This window comes from Tachypleus tridentatus, chromosome 10 (genome assembly GCF_004210375.1).
Source record: "Tachypleus tridentatus isolate NWPU-2018 chromosome 10, ASM421037v1, whole genome shotgun sequence".
NCBI classification, from domain to species: Eukaryota; Metazoa; Arthropoda; class Merostomata; order Xiphosura; family Limulidae; genus Tachypleus; species Tachypleus tridentatus.
In genome coordinates, this window is record NC_134834.1 from 181,705,645 (window position 1) to 181,725,403 (window position 19,759).

The following is a 19,759-nucleotide window of genomic DNA, read 5'->3' on the forward strand; positions in this document are numbered from 1 at the left end:
ACTCTTTCAAGTATGGTTCATGAGCTCTTATCTAGTAAGTAACTCTTTCAAGTATGGTTCATGAGCTCTTATCTAGTAAGTAACTCTTTCAAATATGGTTCATGAGCTCTTATCTAGTAAGTAACTCTTTCAAATATGGTTCATGAGCTCTTATCTAGTCAGTAACTCCTTCAAGTATGGTTCATGAGCTCTTATCTAGTCAGTAAGTCTTTCAAGTATGGTTCATGAGCTCTTATCTAGTCAGTAGCTCTTTCAAGTATGGTTCATGAGCTCTTATCTAGTCAGTAGCTCTTTCAAGTATGGTTCATGAGCTCTTATCTAGTCAGTAGCTCTTTCAAGTATGGTTAATGAGCTCTTATCTAGTCAGTAGCTCTTTCAAGTATGGTTCATGAGCTCTTATCTAGTCAGTAGCTCTTTCAAGTATGGTTCATGAGCTCTTATCTAGTCAGTAGCTCTTTCAAGTATGGTTCATGAGCTCTTATCTAGTCAGTAAGTCTTTCAAGTATGGTTCATGAGCTCTTATCTAGTAAGTAACTCTTTCAAGTATGGTTCATGAGCTCTTATCTAGTCAGTAAGTCTTTCAAGTATGGTTCATGAACTCTTATCTAGTCAGTAAGTCTTTCAAGTATGGTTCATGAACTCTTATCTAGTCAGTAAGTCTTTCAAGTATGGTTCATGAGCTCTTATCTAGTCAGTAACTCTTTCAAGTATGGTTCATGAGCTCTTATCTAGTCAGTAACTCTTTCAAGTATGGTTCATGAGCTCTTATCTAGTCAGTAGCTCTTTCAAGTATGGTTCATGAGCTCTTATCTAGTCAGTAAGTCTTTCAAGTATGGTTCATGAGCTCTTATCTAGTCAGTAAGTCTTTCAAGTATGGTTCATGAGCTCTTATCAACTTAATAGGTCTTTCAAGCATGATTTGCCAATACACCGTTAATCATCTAATTAGAAGTAGATCTTCAGTGTCGATTGTTTGTTTGGTTCTTTATCAGTCACCATTTTGACTGTTTCTTCAGTTCAAATGCCTCAATAATCTGCTAGCTTTTCATATCAACATAAAACTTGAAAATACTGTCAAACTTTTTCCAGTTTCTTTTCCGTTTGCATACAGTTAAAAAAAAAGGATCCGTTTCAAAATATCGCAGTAAAAACAAAACATTGAATTGCATGTGACAGAATACTGAATCCATTACCGTAATGATTCTTGTCTATGAATCGCATGTGACAGAATACTGAATCCACTGCCGTAATGATTCTTGTCTTTTGACAAGTCGTGGGATGTGGCGAGTTCCTTGTGTCTGGTCTAGAATAGCCAGGTGGGTTAAGGTGTTCGATTCGACTCGGAATCCTAGGGGCGCGGGTTCGAATCCCCGTCGCAACAAACATGCCGTGGGGGCGTTATATGTTACGGTCAGTCCCACTATTCGTTGGTAAAAGAGTAGCCCAAAAGTTGGCGGTGGATGGTGATGACTGGCTGCCTTCTCTCTAATCTTACACTGCAAAATTAGGGACGGCTAGCGCAGATAGCCCTCCTGTAGCTTTGCGTGAAATTCATAAAGCAAAAAACCAACATTTTTCGCGTCTTTTAACCCATTTTTGGCCAATTAGGTGAAACACTTGAATTTAATACATATATATTTTCGCCGTCTGCATTTCTTCTTAAAGTTTTATTTGCCCTGTCATGAGAGACTGCGGTTTCTTCGACTTTTGAGACAGCGTAGCAGAAAGTTGTAGCATTTGAATTTTCACTAGTTCACGTTGCAGTAGTTTATTGAATCTTTACTTTCGTCTGTAGTTCTATGTGGCTATAACTCGAAAAGCGATCTTACTGGATTCCCTTTTACATAATTGAGCACCAAAGAGGCGGCGCTTTCTTTTCAGCCGCGTTTTTCACTCGTTCTTTTATTTTGTCAACCTAGACGGTTATCTACTTTGGCTATCTGAAAACTCTGGCCCTGGAACTAAGGTCAGTTGTTTTTCGTATCACAGTTCTTTGTTTTTAATTCTCTTATTGGGAATGTTCGTGTTAATGCTGACTGAATGAATTTTTATCGTCGTTAGTCAAAGTCGATTTTGTTTTCGTTTTTTACAGGAACACAGTTTGGTTTGTTTGTTTAGAATTAAACACAAAGCTACACAACAGGCTACCTGTGCTCTACTCACCACGAGTATCAAAACCTGGTTTTTAGCGATGTGAATCCGCAGACAAACTGTTGTGCCACTAGGAGGCAACACAGTCTGGAGAAATAATGGAAGGCTTACACTTTTCAGTTGTGGATTAAATATATTGGAAGTATAAACTGCCTGTTTGGTACAGCAATTTGAAAATATTTGTTTTTGGTAAAATATATTGTGAAGAGTAACTGGAATAACAAGAAACAAAGAAAACAATGACTGCCATCTCAAACAAGAACCCATAACTTACCTTGTCAACCCAAAGTCACTACCTCCACTAAGGATTATCTGGTTTAGACTATGAAAAACAAAAGAGTTTAAGTGAAGTAAAAACGAAAGGATCTGAAATGTGTTCCACAGTTTATTTGACTAAAATGTAAATTACCAGTGTTTCCTTGATACTGACTTTAGTTTGGAAATATAAATATGTGCCAGAATGATTCCCTATGTTTAGATGGTATAATAAAACATACTTTCCATGAATGATTTATGTTATCACACTTCGGTTTAGGAGCTTTAGTGGATACTTTGGCCATTGATCTACGAAACCAGCTGCAGTTGGATTAAAATATTATAGTTTTTACATTTATCATTCTACTTGTGGTGAATTATTGATGTTATGTATTTTTCATTGCATTTTGCTTCTCTATTTTCCAATATTATCTATTAACTGCAAACCTTTTGTTTTTTTAATGCTTTTTTAAAGCTAATTATGGATGGAATATAAACTACTTACGATTAAATTTGCTTAAAACGTTTTATGTTTATAATAACTTATCCCAAGAAAAATACAATTGTATATAACTTGGCAGTTGAATGGTCTATTCTGCACCTTTATTTTAACGGTGGTTAGGGCGCTTGATTCGTAATCTGAGGGTCGCGGATTTGAAGTTCTGTCACACCAAACATGCTCACCATTTCAGCTGTGGGGGCGTTATAACGTAACGGTCAATCTCACTATTCGTTGGTAAAAGAGTAGCACAAGAGTTGGCGGGGGTGGTGATGATCAACTGCCTCCTTTCCTCTAGTCTTACGCTGTTAAATTAGAGACGACTAGCGCAGATAGCCTTCACGTAGCTTTACGCGAAATTCAACAAATAAACAAATTACTCCACGTTACTTTAAATATTTTTTCTGTAATTAAAATCAAACGTCATTAGAGTCACGAAATCAGCTTAGTGCACTAATTTGAATTATAATGTACTCTTGTTTATCGAAATTATTTGAAATTTCTAGATTATTACTCAGTGGCGTAGAAAACGAGGGAACCAGTTTTTAATCTGTCCCAGTAAAAATGTACCAGAATTGGAAACATTTCTTTCAAGCAAATCAGGATAATACATGAAATTTAATCCGTAATCCAAAAGCTTCGAGGGCCTTAAGATGACATATGGACCTTGTAGCTCACTTTCTCTCGCTTCACTCGGTCAAATAAACCTTGGGGCCCCTACTTTTAATTTGCTTCCTATACCTGTTATCATCATGAAATTTCTAGGTCTAGCTTCATCATCGTAGTTAGTGAGCTCTCTCTAGGACGTAATTAAGTTATAACAATGAAAATCTGGCTTACAACAACACATCAGGATATCTGGGTGTAATTAGCAAGCATCCTAGAAACCTAGTATAAATCTGTAAATATGACAGATGGGTCACAGCGAGTGCAATGAATATACAAAGAAATACTTCAGAAATGCATTTTAAATTATTTTATTTAATTAATTTAATAGCTTAATTATTTTCGTGTAAATAAAAAAAAACACGTAGGGTGTAAAAATATTCAAGAAACTGTGAAACACTGACGGTTTCTACAGATGGACGTTTATTTTCAGGAACAGGAGAAGAATGGGTAAGGTGTGCGATAGATATAAACGTTATAATTTGGTTCTATGTCATCCTAATTACTGGACAGTTAAGGTTTACGTTTTCATTTTTAGAAAATGTTCTTCATTGTGTTATTTGAAACGGATGCCAATGCCTCATTATTTCATCGAATATATATAAAATAAAAATATACAAAAATGACTCAAATAATGGCAGTGGTGGTGTTTCAACCAAACATTACCTTGTAGCGTCATAAGTTCTTCTAAAGTTTATTAACTACATCTCACCCAAGATGGGCCCGGCATGGCCAGGTGGGTTAAGGCGTTTGACTTGTAATCCGAAGGTCGCACCAAACATGCTTGCCCTTTCAGCCGTGGGGGCGTTATAATTTAACGATCAATCCCACTATTCGTTGGTAAAAGAGTAGTCCAAGAGTTGGCTATGGGTGGTGATGACTAGCTGCCTTCCCTCTAGTCTTACACTGCTAAATTAGGGACGGCTAGCGCAGATAGCCCTTGAGTAGCTTTGTGCGAAATTCAAAAAAAGAAACAAAAACAAACTTAACAGCAAAAACGTTTCATTGAGTAGAAATATTAGTTCTCTAACATCTGATAAAGTTAAGTGTATGTGTTCAAATTTCTTGTGACGGTAATGCTCGGATATTTTCTTTATTGTTTTCTTAGTTTAATAAATTACAATGCAAAAACATATTTTAATATCTATTTCAATTCTTCCCAAACTTGGCCTGTTGCTTACATTTTCAAAAAAAAATTATATATTTATTATATATGTGTGTGTGTGTGTGTGTGTGTTTATGTGATTTAGGTATTTAATTTGTAATATACTCCAAGTCTGCGTCTTAAACACATTTTGTTTAGGTACGAATAGACGAAAAATAGAGGAACATAACCATAATCCTTTGAAGAACCAGTGCAAAAAGATACTTTTTGTTGTTGTTGTTGGTAAAGCCAGTATTAGCTTTTGTGGTCTGTTGATTCGCTTATGATGAACATTTTGATTATTATTATTATTCATTTTATTTCATAATTAATTTATATATATACAAAACTAACTTTCTAAATTCGAAGATTAGTTCCATACTATGCAATTCCCAGTGGAATGTTATCGTGTATTTGTTTGCGAAAACACAGACCCATTATCACAATTATATGTCTGAGATCAGCAAGTACCATATCAGTGCCACACGAGTCCTTTGACAATCGATAAAGAAGGATTCTAGTTTTTGCGCTAAACACTGTTAATAATGTATCCGGTTTGCTTGTATCCAGTATAGTACATGTGTTTCAGAAGAAGCACGTGCCCAGACACAGAGTAAAAAACTACTAAATTTAAAAATCTGATACAGTTAATTAAAACAAGTTTTATAGGCAGCAAGTTAGCTTTATCTATCCTGTGACATCGTTTGACTCACAATGGATTTTTCATTTTCAAAAATGTGAAATATCGTGCTCAGTGTCAAATAGTAAAGTTCGAAGTTTCCAAAAAAAAAAGGTTCAGAAAATGGAACTTAAAAATTATAAAAAACACTAAAAACAAACACCGTCTGCAAACACTTCACACATTTATAGTGTTTTATTTATTTTTGAAGAGTATTAATTAAAGATAACTAACGTGAGTAGTGTTAGCTATAAGGAATGTACTTTGAGCTATTTATTGTTATAGATATGACCGTATAATTTTGCTCAGTCTGCCTGCATGTTCTATCGCTCCTCTGTTTCTTTAATTTTACTTTTTTTTAGGCCTTTTTCTAATGGAGTATGAACAAGTCTGAACAAACGAATAGCTTACTGCAGTTTACAGGAAGACTATTTCATAGTGTTGAAAATCTCAGACGATGTTAAACTCCCACAGTTGTTGCTGGACCGGTAGTTGCCTATGTTTGATATGTTGCTCTGCGTAGAGGAAGGTTCGAGGTTCGAGTTGCGGTATCCAGCTGAAAATTATCCGAATTTTCAATTGTGGAGGCTTTATATCTGTAACGTACAATCATGCTATTCGGTTAAAAGTGGTCACGTGGGCAACGGGCGTTGCTCATTGGTTCCCATTCCAGTTGGTCAGCATTTCTAAATTAAGAATAACTATTTCTGAACTCTGGGATCTAGGGTCTTGTCATTTAGCTTATGTCACGTGGTGGTTTCGTTCAGGTTTCAAAGACAAAATACTTACAACGATTAACACTCCTACGAAAAGACGTTTCTAGTCCTGATTTCTCCAAGCCCGTTCCCCTGGCTGTGGTTTCACTAGATAGTAGATAGGGACAGTGGGAATCTCGTTAATCCATTCATTAATGGATTTAAATGGCAATTTCATTTAAATACAAAATTATTAGCCTAATATTAATAACCTTTCAAGTTGCTCTGGGGCCTATTAGACCCCACTTTTCGTAGGAGTGTTAATTCTTTTGCAAAATCGGTTTATTTTAACGATAAATCGGTCATATCTAGATCGACTTTCGAATCAACCTACAGTGCAAAAACATGACTGTAATCAATACCGATCACAAATATACTTTAAAAAAAACCTCACAATACTTCAGGCTTCTTCGAACTCGTCCATTTGATTGTTCAAACATATTGAAGTATCTATGAGCAGCATAAAATCTTTTTGTATGTGTGCATATGTTAGATTATGCAATATAAAATATAATACGTGATAGACACAAAGGGTAGCATATCATTTGAATCTTTACCGTACTCCATGAAGCAGAATAAAGTGGAGAGAGCTCTTGGAATTACTTATGAGATAAAAATATTTTGGCATTAGCATGGTGCACAGCGTCATTATCAGTAACTTTTCAGAAACGAATTTTGTAAATAGTTTTACATAACGCTTCAATAACTTTGATTAATTTAAATGTGCCAAAACATTTATGTACTGAGATTATAACGATGCATATGGATTAGAGTTTTAGGACTTCCGAGATAAGGATATCCCGTGTACGTAAATCTATTGGATTGTTTGATTTTTTTGGCGTTTTATGGTATAGAGCAACTAGGCTTACCTATGCCCCCTATTGGAAAACAGAGTATTATGAATCAGCTTGGGTTACTAGGGTCATCCTGAAATAAATCATGGTAAATAAAACGTAGCGTATTGTAACAGGTAATAAAGATCAATAGTAAAAGCCATCCACGTGCCCTAGGCACCATTACGCAACATAATCAAGAGAAATCTCTATCTGGAAACGCAACATAAGGCACTTATGTGCTTAAACTGGTTTTGAGTCAGCATCTTCTATCAATTTTAATATGCATTAAAATACCCCAAAATTTATGTGTCTATTTCTATCGAATCCTGGTCGCACCAAACATGCTCGCCATTCCAGCCGTGGAGGTGTTATAATGTTATGGTCAATCCCATTATTCGTTGGTAAAAGAGTAGCCCAAGCATTGGCAGTGGGTGGTGATGACTAGCTGCCTTCCTTCTAGTCTTACACTGCTAAAATAGGGACAGCTAGCACAGACAGCCCTCTAGTAGCTTTGTGCAAAATGAAATGTTGGATGGGATGGTGGAAGGAATGTGATGGTTGTGAAATTACTAGGTTATTAAATTCATCTTTTTCTTCAATATTTACTTAAGTAGTATTCCATATCTTGAACAATTGATAGATGAAAGCAAACTTTAACAAGACAATTTTAACACAGTTTGGAATTTTAGAAGATAGTCAAATTGGTTTCAGTAAGTAAAAATCTTACCTTACAAATCTTTTTACATACTTTGGAAATCTTACAATATATGTAGATGAGGGTATAGGTTTGTTATATCTGGATTTTCAAAATGCATTTGGCAAAGTTCCACATAAAAGGCTTGTAAATTAACTAAGTAGATAGAAAAATGGCTTGATGGGAAAAAAGCAGGGGGGGTTCTTATAAATGGAGTCTAATCAGACTAGTTTAATGTTGCAAGTGGTGTACCACACGGCTCAGTCTGAATACCATGGCTCTTTATGACTTATATTAATGACATAGATGAAGGAATGGTCAATAAATTACTTAATAGTTTCTAAATCCATCCAAGCAGTCAGTTGTTTATAGTGGTAGGGCAAATAAGATTTTAAATTGTATGTACAGGAATAGTGAATGCATGTGTAAAGACATTATAATTTCATTGTACAAGTCACTAGTTAAGCCACATTTGGAGTAAGGTATTCAGTCTTTGGCTCCTTATGTTATAAAAGACACTGAATTGTTGGAAAGGGTTAGAGAGAAGGTTACAAAATGTTGCCTGGTATGGAGGGGGTTGTCATATGAGGAGAGATTGAGATCCTTAAAATTTTCTCTTAAAAAAATAGGAGTTACAGAGGATCTGATTAAAGTGTTTAAGATTGTAAAAGGTATTGAGGATGTTGATGTATCAACATTCTTCATACGTAACACAAGAATTATAAAACTAGGGGACACAAATATAGATTTAAGCAAGGTAGAAGCCATCTTCAGCTGAGACAAGTTTTATTTTCAAATATGGTGGTTGACTTGTGAAATGGGTTGCCTTTTGGATCTTGTAGAAGCAGTATACTTGAGTGAGTTTAAAAGAAAGCTTGTTAGATATATGACTAATAAAGGTTGGATTTAATTTTTTTAATAGTTTGAGTTTGATTCAGAGGATGGGACAGCTGAGATGGACCAAGTGGTCTGTTTTTTTTTCCTTAAATATTATGTTATGTGTTTAGTCTGAACAAAAAATCACAATAAAATAAATATATTCTCAGTTTATTGTCAGGCAGAATGTTTTGTTTTTTGTAAAAGCAGAGGTTTCCAGGAAATAAATAACTAATAAGCAAGTTTTTTTCTGTTAACAGTTTTTCTATTTTATTGATACTATATAATTATTTTATATACAACTAACCTCTACTTCAAGTATTATTAAAATCTTTAGAACATAATATAGCTTTATGTGATGTCAGTTTACAATAATATTTTGTTGGTATGATATTAGATGAGTATTTCAAAGGAAGTTATTGTCATATCTTAACAATAACAGATGCAAAAAATGGCTGAAGTATAACTAACTTAGGTAACATGTTTTTTTATAAGTGTATAAACTGTGTTAATTATTTTACTATTTTCATATATTAAACGTGTATGCTATGTTTCAGATAATGGAGTGTTAAGTTTTGCCAACCCTAACTTTCACCTTGATCCAGCTGACATTAACAGTAATCCCCAGCTGACTCTTGAACCACCAGACTCGGATGACCACATGTACGACAAGTTGGATGCTGTTCATGCATGTGGACAAAGTCAAGATGACTCACAAAATGAAGAATCTTTGGATTACAATCTGAATTCCACATCTGGTAGAACAGGAACAGTCATGGCAAACCCAGATAAAGAAAGTAATGCGTAAGTTGATTTGTTTTAATTACTTCATTGTTTGGATGAATGTGAATCTCTTTCATACTCATCTGATATCCACGAACTAAATGAAAACCAAAGCAATCAATTCACTCACTTAAATATAAATAAAAGTAGTAAAAGTTTACAAGTAAAAAGTATCAGGTCAAACTATGTGTCAATTAGCAAAGTGACTGCATGAATATAAGAAATAATAAATAAAATAAATTAAAAATAGAAATCAGATTAGGGTGACCAGACTTTTGAATTATAAATCTAATATACGCTCAAGTTTTAAGTTTTTATAAGAAACATCATAAACAATCAATTATGCAAATAACAAATATCATAAAGTGAATGATTTTTACTTACATCGTTGTTACCACAGGTCTGAGTGAGGATTTTCAAACAACTGCTCATTGGTCAGGACTTTGTCATAAAATTATGAGTAGTTTTCATCCATGTTTATTGTTGAATAACTTTAAATAAATATTTTTTGACTTAAAAATCGAATATTGCTGTAAACAGCACCTTTCCTTGGCATTCAACTTTCCTTCTCTGCAAACTCAAGTGCTCAATGGCTTATGCAGTCACGTCATCTCTTAAAGCCTACCTTCTGGTAAGCTTTTGTTTTATTTCATATGAAGTTACATATAAAGGGATATGTGAGCTAGCTGTCCCTAATTTAGAAGTAATCTACCAGTAGGAAGGCAGCTAGTAACCACCACCTGCCTCTGACTCTTAGACCATACTAAGTTCTGAAAAAAAATAGCGAATAATATGTCAAGTCATTTCATTCTGTGAGATAATTTCCCTAATTAGTTAAAAAAAATTGTAACTGTTGATTCACGATTGTTAAATGCCAAAAGTATTGAAAAGAAATATAACAAATTTAAATTAGTGGTACAAATAAAAACTGAGATAATTAGGCATCTCAAAAGATTCTAAATGGATCCTAGGAAAACAGTCTGGAAAGCAGTATGTCCCATTACCCTAAGTCAGATGCAAAATATATTTTCTAGTCATGTAGAATTTGTTTTCATGAAATGTCACAAATTTTCATTTGATGCAGACATGTCTCAAATCCTTTTTAAATATGTCAGATAATTATTAAAGTACAATATTTTCTAATTAGTTGTTATAGTTTTGCATTTGCATGAAAATGTTTGTTCTAATATTAAAAAAGCTAAAGTACGTTTTGCTTCAGAAAAATAAACTTAGGCCTAAATGCTTAAAGTGATATCTAATGATTATTCATTTCAAATTTGTATAATCTTACAATGTTTGGCAAAACTCCACAGCATGTTCTAATGTCACGTAGATAGTTACATTAATAAATGTATTTCATTATTAAACAGAAGTGCAACAGCTTGCAAGAAAACTTCAGAATCCGTGAATAACAGATCTAGTGAAAGAAATTCCAATGACAACGCGACGACAAAGAAAACCAACGGTTTACTGGAGTATTACTTGAGCCTGGAAGCTGCTGTGAGACAACAGCAAGAAGCCAATCAGAAAGAAGAAGAACTGAAGAAAAGGAATGGTTACAGTAACGAATTTATGAATGCAGAAAACATAGCGAGGTGAGAACATGAAACTATAAGTATTGTACATGAATTACTAAATTTCACATTCACCTTTACATTTTTTAATTGTATGTTTATAGAATTGCCTAAGATATGGCCCGGCATAGCCAAGTGTGTTGAGGCGTGCTACTCGTAATCTGAGAGTCGCGGGTTCGCATCCCCATCGCGCCAAACATGTTCGCCCTTTCAGCCGTAGGGGCGTTATAATGTGACGGTCAATCCCACTATTAGTTGGTCAAAGAGTAGCCCAAGAGTTGGCGGTGGGTGGTGATGACTAGCTGCCTTTCCTCTAGTCTTACACTGCTAAATTAGGGACGGCTAGCACAGATAGCCCTCGAGTAGCTTTGTGCGAAATTCAAAAAACAAAACAAACAAACAGCCTAAGGCATTCAGCTGTTAATCTTTTCTTCCAATAAAAAGATGCACAGGGTGAACCATAAAGTAGTATACAGTTGGTGTTATTAGGTTGGTACTGAAGTAGGTATTACAGAGACAACTAAAATTGGTTTATATTTAATCATTGGTTGTTACGGAGCAGACATAATAAATTAAACAACAGTATAATTGCATTTGTCCCTCACTGAATACTTTTCGTTGTTTTAAAGTGAATAGTGTTTAATACTGTATAATAATTATTTATCACCACTGAAAGAAACTCGCATGACAAACATGATTTACGAAAAAACAATGTATGGTTATCTGCGTTGTCACTATTAAAGTGTCTTATAACGGGCCCGGCATGGCCTAGCGCGTAAGGCGTGCGACTCGTAATCCGAGGGTCGCGGGTTCGCGCCCGCGTCGCGCTAAACATGCTCGCCCTCCCAGCCGTGGGGGTGTATAATGTGACGGTCAATCCCACTATTCGTTGGTAAAGAGTAGCCCAAGAGTTGGCGGTGGGTGGTGATGACTAGCTGCCTTCCCTCTAGTCTTACACTGCTAAATTAGGGACGGCTAGCACAGATAGCCCTCGAGTAGCTTTGTGCGAAATTTCCAAACAAACAAACAAACAAGTCTTATAACGTTTGTGGTTTACTAACGTATATTCGTCTTTGCTTGGTTCATGAGTAACGAGTTATTTTAGACGCACAAGAAGCCGCAGGGTTGCTTAAGATTTCCTTTGCGTATATAACAGTATTTCATTTTTCTGTATTTTAAATGTCAGAAATGAATTTATTATTAAGCCTTGACTGCATTTAGTAACAACGATTAACTCCTTTTATTCAGAAATGTTTCAATGCAGAAGCCTCTAGCAGCATCTCAAAGCCAAAACGAAGAAAACGGAGATGTGTCAGTTACAGAAAACATTGTCAGTAAAGATTTAGGTGCCACTGAGGTTAAACTACGGTCACACCCGTCACCTGAGAAACCTTCAGTAGAAAAGCAAGATTCTCCTTCTGATGGATCACTTGATACGGAAGAATCTAACACATATGTCGCTTTTAAAGACGACCTGCTTCCCCCTGGCTGGGAGAAACACGAGGGTAAGATAATACAGCTTGATTGGTTTTCGTTTGAAATAAGTCAGTTGCTGTGGTGGATTCCTGAAAACCTTTAAAAAAATACATTAATTATTCCACATCTTTTTATATTCCTTATGAACTTCTAATAAATAAAAAGTATTTTACTTGTACAAATTTGTTTTTTAAAGCAGATATTAACGTGTTATGATAAAATTCTGAATAAAGAAAGAACTAAATGGCTTCCACAATATAACATACATTGTGCAAAAGCAAGTAACCCACTAACAACATGGCTGGACTACATTTACTCAACATGTAAAATAATATTTTAACACCTTTTTCATTTTGAAAGATTATTTTCAAGATGATCAGTTTACTGCTCAATTTTATTTAACTTTCAATTGAGCTGACCATCAGAGTGACCGTTATTTCGGTACCCATGACCCGAAATGGCCATTGAACAGTTTGTTACCTGTTGTAAGCGTAGTGTGTTAAATGGTTTGGTTTTTGTTTCTAAAACAAAGCTGTCATTGTACAACGTGACACTTAGTTGATAATGAAGCTAGACTACAGACTGCATTACATTGTCCATATAGACAAATCAACGGTGCTGTTTCCGTTTCCAGATGAAAGTGGTCCCTACTACTGGCACATCAACAGCGGGAGTATTCAGAGACAGCCACCCCCGCCAACAGTGCCTCCTATGATTAACTACAGCACCAAGCCAAAACGGTCATCTCTTGACCTAGAATCTGTTTGGAACCCTGTAAGTGATTTCTTTATCTGTAAATAATGTAAAACAGTCATCTTTTTTCCTGGATCAGTTTAGAACTATGTAAGTAAAATAAATGGTCATCTCTTGACCTGGATCACTTTGGAATTATGTAAAAATGTAAACGGTCATCTCATGACCTGGATCAACTTAGAAGTATGTAAGTAATATAAACAGTCATCTCGTGACCTGGATCAGTTTAGACCTATGTAAGTAATGTAAATGGTCATCTCTTGACCTGGATGAGTTTAGAACTATGCAAGTAATGTAAACGGTCATCTCTATACCTGGATCAGTTTGGAATGTAAGTAATGTGAACAATCATTTATTGATCTTGATCAATAATTTAAACTATCATATCTTGACATGATGTTTGCTTGAAACCCTATAGATAATACAAACAGTCATTTTTTGCAATGAAGTCCATTTTGAACCCTGTTTGTAATGTGAACGGTCACTAATTGATCTAGAATCTGTTTGGAACCCTGCAAATAATATAAAAGTAATTTTTTTGTCACAAATTGACAACTATCGTGTTGAAACATAAAATAATTGAGACTCGATCCCTTAAAATGAATATAAATTACAGGTACACATGCTCATGTAAACATTTGTTAGGCCCTGATGAAACCATGTTTTCCTTGTTTGATATAACAAAAACGTTTCTGTTTAAACGAAGACTCGAAATATTATTTTATTAGTTGTTGTTATCATTGAATTACATCTATACGCTTACAAGTTACTTTAAGTTTTATTTTGGTACTGTTTTTGTATAAGTAAATATTAGTCGATTTGCAGGTTTATATGTATTACAAAAATATTTCGATTGGAAAAGCGAAGACAGTTGTCAAATTATTTTTTGATGTTTAGGTGTCAATCTTCTTTAAGTAAACGTAATTAAACGTTAAGAAACATTATTACATTATTAAACATTATTATAAAACGGTCGCTTTTCAAAGTTGCATTATGCAGTCTCAAGTTTGTGGGGGATGTAACTTAAAATTATCGGCTCTTTAGGTTAAAGATGTGTAATGTAATAAAGCATCTGTTAAGGTTTTTATCTGTGAATAGTTCTATAGAAAAGTCTGAAATAATCACTCAGAGTAATCTCAAACCTGGCCCGGCATGGCCAAGCGCGTAAGGCGTGCGACTCGTAATCCGAGGGTCGCGGGTTCGCGCCCGCGTCGCGCTAAACATGCTCGCCCTCCCAGCCGTGGGGGCGTATAATGTGACGGTTCAATCCCACTTTTCGTTGGTAAAAGAGTAGCCCAAGAGTTGGCGGTGGGTGGTGATGACTAGCTGCCTTCCCTCTAGTCTTACACTGCTAAATTAGGGACGGCTAGCAAAGATAGCCATAGAGTAGCTTTGTGCGAAATTCCAAACAAACAAATCTCAAACCTCAACTCGTTAAGAAATCTATTATCATGTAATGTGTACAAAAATTTAAACACAAACATATTTAAGTCAGAAATAGAGCTGTACAGATCCTAAAACGTATGAAGACGTTAATATATCAAATATTCACTAACAGAAGCCTTTCTGTCATATATATTTTCTTTACTCGGTTAATTTCCACCACTCGTGTATCAAGAAAGAAAAACGAATGCTACAAAGAAGTCCGGTTTTGAAACGATTAAAAGGGTCAAACGTGGATTAAACTCTTTAGACCCACTGCGTGTTGAACCTTTGAATACGTAAACTTATATTAGAATACATATGTACGCGTAAAACTAGGGTTACGTCAAACTTATTTTAGCAGCTCTACGCTACTAAGTGGTGCCGTAATATTATATACGGATCTTTCAAAATAAATGTTTCAATAAGTAATTAGTGAAGTCACTTAATTCTGTTTATGTGGTTCAAAAGGAAAGCTTTCTTAGAAAATTATAATTGTTTGTAATTTGTGCGCTTTCCATAACGTTTGTCACGTTTTCACACTGCAATAAAACAACGAAAACTTAACCCTAAAATTGTGATTTCTTTGTACAAGTGATGAAATATTCATACTTTTAAGCCTGCCGCAACTTGCTTATTCTATCATAAAAAAAGTAAGGCAGGGGTAAATCTATTTTAAACAGTGTGTTATATTAAAGTTTTGTCAAATTATCTTCACAGTTATCAAGTCTAACAACACCATCTCCTCCGTCGGCTAAACCGTTTGAGGAAGTAAACAGCTCTGGACTGACTCGACGTCAGGAGAACCAGTTGAAGTGCGTATAATATGTATTGAATCCACAACTCGTACTGTAAGATCTCACATAAGTAGTTCTGAGTTTGCATTTTTATTCCTTTGTCTCTTAAAACATTAAATGAAAAAAAAAAAGTTACTTTTGAGTGTCTTACGTCTCGTACATTTTTGTCTTTCGTTTAATATTTGCATTTCATGCAGTTTTTCACAGTAATATATTTTTATTTTGTTACTTAATCTGGATATGATAGTTTACTTATTTTATATTCATTTTTTCAATACGCTTTATTTACCCAGTTAATATTTTTTGTTATCTTCTTTTTGTACAACTTAGAAAATTGGTCTCATGAATGTTGGTTTATAATTTCTAACATCTTTAACGTTTAAATTAAACATCACATTCTGACTGCTGTTTATTTTATGTATTTCCGACCCCGGATTTTAACTTTGTAAGTCGGTAAGTTCTACCACAAGGGGCCGTCTTATAAGTATTACTACAACATATTTTATATAAGCTGTTAAGAACAACAGAAATCAAGTTGCAAAAGTGTTTTGTTGTTTTTGCGTTCAAATAAAGTTTACGTGTAATTTGATTTCCTGAAACATAAATCAAATTACTTTCAACATTTAATTCCTCACTAATTTTGAATGGTGGCGTTAGTGTGCATCAGCGCTCTATCATTCCGTCTCCTGCTTATTCGTAAAGTCCATTGGAGATATATTAATTACCTTGGCATCGTCCCCGCTGATGTCTTCATGCCATAATATTCTGGTCATTTTAACCTAATCTTTCAGTGATTTAAAGTTCTTTGGTCTTCATATTTACAAATATGACGCGGCATGGTCAGGTGGTTAGGGCACTCGATTCGCAACCTGAGAGTCGCGGGCTCGAATCTCCCTCCCACCAAACATGTTCGTCCTTTTAGCCCTGATGGCGTTATAATGTAACATTCAATCCCGCCTTTCGTTGATGAAAGAGTAGCCCAAGAGTTGGCAGTGATTAGTGATGAGTAGCTGCTTTCTTTGTAGTCTTCCAATGGTAAATTAAGGACGGATAACCCTCGTGTAACTTTGCGCGAAATTCAAGCCAAACCAATTCTCTGTGAAGTACAAAAAATAGTTTTCAACATTAACTATTTAGTTAAAGATACTACATACGTAACTAACTCCCTTACCATCTGAGGTAGTGATGACAGAAGCAAGTTTAAGAAATCATTAGAAAAATAAGTAAATCACTTTTACATTATTAAAAGAAAATGTTAAGTTCTCTATTTAATTAAAGAACTTTCACCTGCTGAGAACAACAGATATAAAATTATAATTTGTATATTTTAGCAGTGTAGGACTAGAGAGAAGGCAGATAGTCATCACCGCCAACTCTTGGTCTACTCTTATCAGCGAATAGTGGGGTTGAATGTGACATAACGCCTCGACGGTGAAAGGGCGAGCATGTTTGGGGTGACGGATATTCGAACCCGCGACCCTCAGATTGCAAGTTGAGTGCCTTAAGTACCTAACCATTCCAGACATTGTAATGTGTCAACTCTTAGAACAATTCTTTGTTTTTCTGATTTTACAATTTCCGTAGCATTTTTTAAAGATTATTATTCATTTTAGGCAGAACAAGGTGTGAACGCATTACCGTTGTCAAGACAATCTGCGGGTCGTGGGTTCGAACAATTTAAAGTGAGCAACACATAATTAAGGATAATTAAATAACTGTTTGTTTTTTTTTTAATTAATTCAGTAGAAGTAAAAATAACATTATCTTAAACAAAATCTGAGTACAGTTTCCTTAAATGACACAATAATGTTACAACTACCAACTTTCGTTTTAATGACCGCTGTTGGTTATTGTGTCTGCTTTACTTGAAAACCTGCACGCCTCTCTGAACCGAATATCCCAAAATATCACCAGTAGGGCCCGGCATGGCCAGGTGAGATAAGGCGTTCGACTTGTAATCCGAGGGTCGCGGGTTCGAATTCCCTTCGCACCAAACATACTCTCCCTTTCAGCCGTGGGGGCATTATAATGTGACGGTCAATCCCACTTTTCGTTGGTAAAAGAGTAGCCCAAGAGTTGGCGGTGGGTGGTGATGACTAGCTGCCTTCCCTCTAGTCTTACACTGCTAAATTAGGGACAGCTAGCACAGATAGCCCTCAAGTAGCTTTGTGCGAAATTCCAAAAACAAAACTTCCCTTAGTAATAATATTCCTTCATCTTTATGTAAAACCGGGGACTCAGTTCCTCGCTATGGCTAGAACACAGATAACCAACTACTTGGCTATACATTAAAACAAAATAAACCATCTTTACAATAACTAGTCAGTGAATTACACGTCACATTTAACGCAATGGCTAATCAGTTACAACAAGCAATTAATTAAGGCCGCAAGAAATAAACAAACAAGAATGTAACAGAACAGGAACTGAAGACTAGAAGATAACCAGACACCTTCAGAGGGAGTCCTTCACCCCACCCACACCCCTTAGAAGTACGATGTAGTTAAGTTATATTATTGAAGGCTCAACCCACCCACTCTCCAAGACGTACAATGCAGTCACGATGTGTTTTGAGCATTCGGCTGTTTTCTTTTAATAAATATTGTTGCATAGTGCTTGTAACTCCTGATGTATCGATTTAAGAATAAATCAATATTTTTATAGGAGAAGAAGTTATCCACAACGATCGTGTAGCCTAACTCCCGATAAGGTAAGATGGAGTGTACATAGGGTTTCTAAATTCTTGCTTATCATAAATATTTAAATGAGAACCATCTGCGAACAGAAAAGATGGACAGTTTCAACAAAAGACTTGTTGCTCATTTTCAACAGATAAGCGTATTTCAAGATATTCGTTATCTGTTTATCTGCTTTATTGAGATAAAAATAACGTTTACAAAAGATGCGTATTAGAGATAAGAGTGGGAATATTTAGGACATTAAAAACTAGTTCACATGATAATGTAAACAAGTTTTCTCATTATTACGAATTTTTTATAATTTCTTATTATTATTATTATTGAACTAAATACGCCTTCTTACAACATTAGATGTTAAAATTCGATACCAAATTTAATTAGACTGTAAAAGGTATCAAGAACACTTTTTATCGTGCAGTTCTTAGCTCTAGAAAGTTAAGTAATTCCATGGATAATTTGGATGAAAACAGCTTCCTTAATTCAAGAAGGGTCTATGTATTTTTTACGGTATTAACTTTCTTAGAAGCGTATGCTATGCTTACGTCTAGTGTGTGTGTGTGTGTGTGTGTGTATACTGCACTAGTGCTATTTGAACGCTTTTAGTTGGGTTTTTTTTTTTTTTAATGATCTGTGACCCATTAAACCATTTCAGGGGTTCTCAGATTTTCTCATCACCACCGTCACGCGGAACATTCAACATCTTAATTGAGACCGTCACTTACTAAATGTACAGGGTGTGTTAAAAGTCTGGAGCAATAGGTGGTTTGCTGCTTTTCATAATTTCAAATACGTGACTGTCTAAACATAATAAGATGGAGTTAATCTTGCTGGGTAGCAGAGAAGTTTGGTTCCAGCGGAAAGTTGTTGTCGAATTTAGTGTACGCCGTCCACAGAGAGAGAAAGAAACATAAAATTCTATTGGAAAGATTCTAACTAAATTTAAGAAAACCTGCAGTGTGTAGATCATTGACAAATACGCGAATATGCTTCGTGATACTTAAAGAATGGATATACTGACTCCAAATTTGTTTCGAATTACCAGGACAGCAAGTGGAACATGTTCTGTGAAATCTTCCGAAGTGACTATGGTTCCAGACTTTTCGGACACCCTGTATAGATACTTAACATCTAAACAGTATTGTGTACTTTGTGTATTTGTTAGGTCCTTTCCGTCAGACACTTTCTTGAAACTCGGGGTTTGAGAACCCCTGATCTATGATATATATATATATATATATATGTTAAACCAGTCGTTGCGTACCTCAATAAAACTCTAATATATTCCATAACTCCTTAGAAACCCATCAGGTTTGCTGTACGGTCTCTGGGATGGGTGGAAATAGCAGAGGAGGATCTGACCCCCGAGAAAAGCAGCAAAGCTGTCAACAAATGTATAGTGGACCTTAGTCTTGGGAGGAACGACATCTTGGACGTCGTAGGACGCTGGGGAGACGTAAATATTACACGAACTACGTTTTTATGTCGTACACACACATTTTCTGAAACATCGTTCGACTGTTTATACGACTTCTAATTCGAAGAGAACGTTTTTTTTGTTTGTTTTTTTCTCGTCTCTCTAGTTGTTGGAAAAACATACGTTTATACACCTGAACCTTCAGTTTACCCACGTATTTGATAAATAATGTCAAAATTATAATAAAAAATTAAATTATTATGCCAATAAAATATATAAAAAGCAA

The 19,759-nt window shown here is 35.2% G+C and overlaps 1 protein-coding gene across 13 annotated transcripts in view; it reads left to right on the top strand.

Annotated features, from left to right (window-relative positions):
* The window catches only part of LOC143231066 (protein Fe65 homolog), a 96,385-nt gene that overhangs the window by 59,058 nt on the left and 17,568 nt on the right, over positions 1–19,759 (top strand). For 6 of the 13 annotated variants that reach the window (XM_076465579.1, XM_076465578.1, XM_076465581.1 and 3 more), the window contains 7 exons: positions 9,113–9,359; positions 10,709–10,933; positions 12,161–12,417; positions 12,993–13,162; positions 15,284–15,378; positions 18,025–18,070; positions 19,357–19,512. In XM_076465579.1, coding sequence (XP_076321694.1) covers positions 9,113–9,359; positions 10,709–10,933; positions 12,161–12,417; positions 12,993–13,162; positions 15,284–15,378; positions 18,025–18,070; positions 19,357–19,512 — 1,196 coding nt within the window. The remainder of the gene's footprint in view (positions 1–9,112; positions 9,360–10,708; positions 10,934–12,160; positions 12,418–12,992; positions 13,163–15,283; positions 15,379–18,024; positions 18,071–19,356; positions 19,513–19,759) is intronic. The other 7 variants (XM_076465587.1, XM_076465590.1, XM_076465588.1 and 4 more) reach the window with 2 other exon arrangements.